The 6,996-nt window shown below is 42.0% G+C and overlaps 1 protein-coding gene across 1 annotated transcript in view; it reads right to left on the reverse strand.

Annotated features, from left to right (window-relative positions):
* Window positions 1-6,646, reverse strand: part of LOC104531767 (low-density lipoprotein receptor-related protein 5-like) — a gene marked incomplete at its 3' end in the record, with an annotated part of 9,306 nt that extends 2,660 nt beyond the window's left edge. The window contains exons 1-4 of the mRNA XM_010176761.1: window positions 6,451-6,646; window positions 4,368-4,657; window positions 2,123-2,349; window positions 928-1,112 (exon numbers count right to left, since the gene is read on the reverse strand). Coding sequence (XP_010175063.1) covers window positions 928-1,112; window positions 2,123-2,349; window positions 4,368-4,657; window positions 6,451-6,646 — 898 coding nt within the window. The remainder of the gene's footprint in view (window positions 1-927; window positions 1,113-2,122; window positions 2,350-4,367; window positions 4,658-6,450) is intronic.
* Between the last annotated feature and the right edge of the window lie 350 nt (window positions 6,647-6,996).

Raw genomic sequence — 6,996 nt, forward strand, 5'->3', positions numbered from 1 at the left:
AAACAACCCTGTACGAGTTTGCTTAAATACCGTATGTTCTGCCACGTAAACTTTGATTTTTACATTGAAATCCCAGAGGCATTAATTCCCATTCACAAAAGCCTCTTCTCGGAAACGGAACAGGGATGGGATGTCAGGGCAGGAACTTCTGGATTCCATTTCTGATCCTATCGTTGATTCACTGTGTGGCATTTGGAAACTTATATAAACTGTTTCCTCAAAAAGGAATTCATATCTGCCTCAGATAAAACCCTGAAGACTATTTAATATTTACAAAACATGTGGACCATACAAAAGCTCTATGTCAGATGCAGCAAACAAAACTCCCTTCTTTTATCCCCTTAGTTATCATGTCAAGATCAATGTGAAAGTTTAGTAGATCTTAGCACACTTCTTGTATGTATAAAGGACATTCCAAGGGAAGATATGAAAATGTGTAAAGTTGTGTACAAAACATGTTATGACCCACTGCAGGAGCAGCTGCACAGCCTTTCAGACCGCAGGAAATGCAAGGAGGATTCTGGTTTTGAACTAATACAATTCTTCTGAAGCTGGAAACAGAGACCATATTTCAACAGCAAATTAGTGTCCAGACTGAAAAGTCATGGGTGGTTTACAGTGAACCTGCAAGTTGTTGGCACCTCTGCATTGGAAAAACACAGGGAGTTTCATATTAATACAGAGAAATGACATCATATCTCACCATTATTATAAATCACTGTATGGTTATTAATTTAGGAAGCTTTTTTTAATCTCCTTAAATATTTAACTCTCCATTTCCTCTCATAAGAAAAATATGCACACAGACTTAATATCAACAATATAATTCCAATTTCATATAAAAATTTGTTTTTTACAATTTTTTTTTACTTCACCACAGTCAGTGCGTATTTCCGTACTGGGTGGTGTGATGTAATCCCATCTTACCCAGCATATTTGATGACTCAATCATGCTTGTGTCTAAGTCAGTCCAATATAACCTTTGGTCTGCATAATCAATAGTGAGGTCATTGGCACGACCCACTTTATCCACCAAGGTAATGCTGTTTGTGCCATCCATATACGCGCGAACAATCCTCGGTTTACCTCCCCATTCGGTCCAGTACATGTATCTGCAATGAGAAGTGGAACAAAAAGAGAACATCAGCGAGGTAAGATTGTGTTCAGCTGCGTGCTTTGATTTTTCAGTTCTTTAAAAAAGCCCCAGAATAACCCATGTGGTTACGTGTAATATTACCATACTCCTTTCTTTAGACAAAGGCAGAAAAAGATGATTAAGAATTCTTCATTTTTCATTGTAACCCACAGGCTTGTGGAGCGTTTATCATCTTTTCAAAGACCCTGAAGAAACTGAGCTACATAAACTGCCAACTACAGAATCACAGAATGGTTTGGGTTGGAAGGGACCTTATAAAGATCATCCAGTCCCAACCCCACTGCCAGCAGCAGGGACACCTTCCACTAGACCAGGTTGCTCAAAGCCAAAAAAAAAGGCCAAGAACCCTCCCGGGGAGGACCAGCCACAGCTTCTCTGGCCAGCCTGGGACACTGTCTCACCACCCTCACAGTGAAGAACTTCTTCCTAATATCTAATCTAAACCTCCCCTCTTTCAGCTTAAACCCATTTCCCCTTGTTCTGTCATTAACTGCCCTTATGAAAAGTCCTTCCCCAGCTTTCTTGTAGGTCCCTTCAGGTATTGGAAGGCCACTACAAGGTCTCCCTGGAACCTTCTCTTCTCCAGGCTGAACAGCCCCAACTCTCTCAGCCTGTCCTCATAGGAGAGGTGCTCCAGCCCTCAGATCATCCTGGTGGCCTCCTCTGGAGTTTTTCTAGCTGCTCCAGGTCTCTCTTGTGATGGGGGCTCCAGAACTGGACACAGTACTCCAGGTGGGGCCTTACAAGAGCGGAGTAGAGGGGGAGAATCACCTCCCTCAACCTGCTGGCCACGCTGCTCTGGATGCAGCCCAGGATACAGTTATTGGCTTTCTGGGCTGCAAGTGCACATTGCCAGCTCATGTTCAGCTTCTTAATTTAACATACAGCTACTCCAAGTAGTTTCAATTAACCTCTCACATACAAGAACATGCAGACAAAGCTTTGGAAACCACCACTGGTCCTTACCCTTTGGTAGGATCAAGAGCCAGAGACCTTGGGTTGTCCAAGTCCTTCCACACAAGGACCTGCCTATACTGTCCATCCAGGCGGGCTACTTCAATGCGGTTGGTGCCAGTATCTGCCCAGTAGAGGTTCTTTCCCATCCAGTCTACAGCCATTCCCTCGGGATAATCCAGCCCAAACTCAATCACGTGTTCGACAGAGCTCCCATTCATGAAAGCTCGGCTTATGGTCTGGAAAACAATTGTGTAAAAATATTACAGCGTTTGTAATACAGACACCCACTGAAATAAAAAGGAATCACTGTTATGAAGTTTAGCGTACAAAAAGAAATAAATAAAAAAATCAGTGTTACACTGTAAAAAATAAATTTATGTTGTCAAAAAAGAGGTGGCAATTCATAGGATAAAAATACCTGAATTTTCAGAAAGCTAGTGGTTTCTGATGACCAGTGTAAGACGTCTTAAAAGGATATGATTTTTAGAAAGCACTATGTATCTGCAGACTCTTCCTTGCCCCTTTTCCCTCTCTTCTATTTGCACACTTTAATTATTTAATTTGCTGTGTTTTTAGTCTTGGAAACATATCCCAGTTCAGGGAAACCTGAATTAAATTGTTTCTCGTGATCAGTCACCTGGAGCACGTTTGCTGATCCCACCTACATTTTAGTTCCGCACACTCAGCAAAACAAGCCACAGGGCAAAGGACTGTGTACGTATAAATAAGCCACTCCTAAGAAGGAGCACCAAAACAACCCGGGGTAAATCACGGGTAACTTCCGGGACCAAGGTACAATTACCCACCCTTGTCATCAACACCGAGCAATCAGTCTACATCTCTGCTAATATTTCAGCTATTAATTTTGTAATAATTTGATAAATGAATGTATCAGGGTAAGAGACATTTGATATTTTCAAAGGTAAATGTCAAAATCAGAAATAATGTAGTATATTCTTACAGGTATCACCCACATCTCAGAAGAAGTATAATCCCTTTCTGAAAACAAGTCATCATATAACCATAGGCAGGAGGAGATCAGGGAAGTGATGGTCATCCAAGGAAAGGGAGGTGACTACAGGCTCTGAAGGGACATGACCTGCTACTAAGCTGCAGGAGGTGGAGGGGTGGGGGGAAGGAAAACCCAGTTGTGCCAAAACACACTGAGCTGTACATGAAAATACAGCACATGCTGGATAATTCAGGAGGACACAAAAGTGGAGTATTTTCCAGTTCTGCTTAGAACGAGACTGGGACCTACACACTGACGCAGCGGAAGGAATGCATTTTCCACTACAAATGGTTAAGATGACCATAGCTCCAGCTCTCCACATGCTTCTGTGAGATTTATTTAGTAACTGTGTCTACAGGACGCTAATTTATGACACTGGCACTGCTCCTGAAGGAAAGGTATCCACACCACCAGCAGCAGTGCTCATGCTGAAGCCCAACCCTCATTAGTCTTCAGAGGAGGCTTTGGAAGCTGTCCATGCCCCCAGAGTCACTAAGGGACCTTTTCTCTAGGATGGCTTAGACACATTGGCAAGGAAACTTTGACTGCTCTTGGAAAAACTCTTAAGAACCTAAAGAGAGGAACCCAATTCCAGTGAAATGAATCTGTCATTTTCTACCATTTCTTAATTCACTTCAAAAAGCAAAGTGATGCTGATGAACAGCACAACGCTCACTTTAGCAAGCACCTGGATGTCAACCAAATGCGCCACAGGAAATGCCAACCTCCTGGAGAACATACGGAGAACTGGGGGCAGGCAGTGTGGAGGGGACTGGACAAGTTCCCTGGCCTTTTCTGTGCCAGGTTGGAGCCACAGACCAGCAAGCAATCCATAGTTCACTTGCCAAATGTTAATACTGAGTGAAGATTGCCTTCCCCGTCAAAACTGGAAGAGGACAGAAAGCTTAGGGGGTTGCCAAGCTGGATGTTTAAATTGCTATGTGACATGAAAAGAGCTTTTCTACAATCAGTACATATATGGATGCAGCACAGGCAGCATCCCAGACTCAGGCGTTCGGTATGAGCAGCCACCACTTTGGATTTTTATTTTGAAGGAGGAAGATGCCTGTCACCCAACTGTGCATTCAACAATGCAACTGTCTTCATCTCCAAGAGTCTCCTTGGATGCAATTCAACGACAACATTAGCAACTGCAGGACAGATCATGTAACAGAGACCTTTGTTAGATCAAAGAAACTACTCTGTGGCTTTATATTCAGGGAATTCACACGTCAGTAATACCTTCAAACTAACATCAGTCCAATAGATTCTGTTATCAGAGACATCAAAATCCAGAGCAGATGCTTCCTTGACTCCAGTGAGAGGAATAGCAACATCATTATTATTAGTTTCAAGGGAAATCCTATGAATTGCTGCTCTGCTTGTGAAAACTAAGAAGGCTTCAGGAATGATGCAAGTCTTCATGTCACTCAGCAGCTCAAGGCCAATGGGACAGGCACACCTGGTCTCCTGGGGCGTAAAGAAACACAGATGGCTGCAGCCTCCGTTGTTCTCTGCACATGAATTATTTCCTTAAAACAAACAAAAAAATAAAATAAAATTTCAAAAAACCTGATATTGGTTCATTGTGGAAGTAGGGGGAAAAGGGAAAGGGGAGAGGCTGAGCGGAAACACAGTGTAACTAGAATTATTCAGAATAAGCTAACACTATGGGCTGTCAACAGGGAATTCTAAAAAAAAACATTCAAAACTGTTTCTTTCCTCCTACCCAAGGATCAGGAAGCTGCTCCTATCCCTCCTACAGTACAAATAACAGCTACCAACATATCCTTCTAGTTCCCCAAAGATTAGATTCCTTCACTGAACACAAGGAATGACATACATGTTCAGCTTGGTTATTTTTGGCCAAGTACCCCATCTTTGTAACTCTTTGAAACCAACAGTTTTACAAATGTTCAATGACACGAAACAGCAAGAAGAGACAGACAACTGCAGTTCTTCCCAGCTGTTTCATTTAAAGCTGAGAAGATTCACTAGCAGAAGCAGTTCTACCAAGATCACCACAATCTCATACTTATTTTTTTGCGTGAACAATCATGACTAGATGGGGAGAGAATGAGGAGGGACAAATAAGGACCAAAAGATAAATGAATGCCTTCTCCATCTGCTGGAACCAAGGATTTAGGTATTTAAAGACAGTTACCACAAAAAAAAAAGAATCTCCAAGATCAGTCACAATTTGGTTTCTTTTAATTTTTTCTTTTTAGGGCAAATGTTTTTCAGTCTGATGCCTGAACTTCCAGCTTAAGGACCTGATGATCCTTCAAGTACAACTTCTTGAGAGGCTGGAAATCCATGTACTGGCAGGGTGTAATCTGAAAACCTACTTTACTTGATTCTGTTGCAGCTCTTCTCAGTAATTTTAATACTTGACCAACGAATCCATTTACTGCTACACACAGACTCTAATGTTCTGGGTAGCAGACAGATCTGTGGTCAACATGCATCTCATGAGTTACTGCTGAAGGCACGATGTCCTGTGATGTAATGCTAGCAGAGGACCTAAACCACTGGCTGCACCTTTCAGCAGATGCAGTGGAAGAACACAGAGCTTCAGCTGCTGGTCCCACGCTAAGGTCAAGATTTATTTGTTAAGATTTAAGTAGGATTTAGGTGTTAAAATTAATTCAGTGCCACGTGCTTTAAGGCTATGTTGTCAAGGCCACTAACTCTGCTTCTACCACCTGACATGGTAAAAAGCATTCTGCTAACTGAACATCAGTGGGACTTTGTACTGGAAGGAAAGGGAGGTTTATATTGGATGTCAGGAAAAAAAATTCTTTCCTGAAAGGGTTGTCAGGCATTGGTACAGGCTGTCCAGGGAAGCGGTTGAGTCATCATCCCTGGAGGTATCCAAAAAACATGCAGACATGGCAATTCAGGACATGGTTTAGTGGGCATGGTGGTGTTGGGTTGATGGTTGGACTTGATGATCTTAGAGGTATTTTCCAACCTTAATGATGCTGTGACTCTACAAAAGGAGTAACAGAAAATGGAGCAATTCTGTGAGCACCAGAAGTAATGATTACTATAGACTGGAGGCAGGAATAAAATTTTCCTCATAAAAACCCAAAGAGCGCAGTGTAAGCTGTTGGAAGACTTACGTCAAATGTCACAACTAACTGAAAGCCCAGTTCTTTTGCAACACTGTATTTTCCCAATTTTACAAACAAACTTTTGCTTTAAAATGATTCAAACATATGACACCACCATTACTCTCACTACAAGCAATCGACAGTTACTTAATGAAAGCAAGCCCATCTAGAAACTCCTGCAGATCCGTCCTAGGATTGCTCACACTTACCAAACGCTTTGGTAACACTGGTTGCTTTAAGGCCCATCAAATCTGGCAGCTGATCAATGATGATGTCTCTGCTCGCCTTTATCTTGTGAACTCTTTCAATGCTTCGTCTCTGCCAGTCAGTCCAGTAGATGTAATCTCCCAGGAGCGTGAACCCGAATATATGTGGAAGCTTATCTTCTAGGAGAGTTTTCCTCATTGTTCCATCAACATTTATGACCTGTGGGATGCACGAGAAAAAAGGGAAAAATAATCTCTTAATGTGGGTACAATTAAAATGGCAGTATCAATCATATTTTGACAATTCCTCTATTTTTATGCAAGAACCTCCTGAAATCCACAGCGTGCTTCTTTCAAAAGAACATACCTCTGGGTTTGTTGAAAGAGAAATATATTGGAATGACAAGACTGGAAGTGGATTATCTCACCCTTTCTCCAATGAAAAACCTAAGCAACATGAATTTAACGTGCATCGGATCAAACCTGCAAAGACCATCACAAAGGGAGAGGGTTTTGGGATGGGAGTGGGTTTTGGGATAGGAATAAGGA

Source organism: Antrostomus carolinensis, unplaced genomic scaffold, assembly GCF_000700745.2.
Source record: "Antrostomus carolinensis isolate BGI_N321 unplaced genomic scaffold, ASM70074v2 scaffold6691, whole genome shotgun sequence".
Lineage (NCBI taxonomy): Eukaryota > Metazoa > Chordata > Aves > Caprimulgiformes > Caprimulgidae > Antrostomus > Antrostomus carolinensis.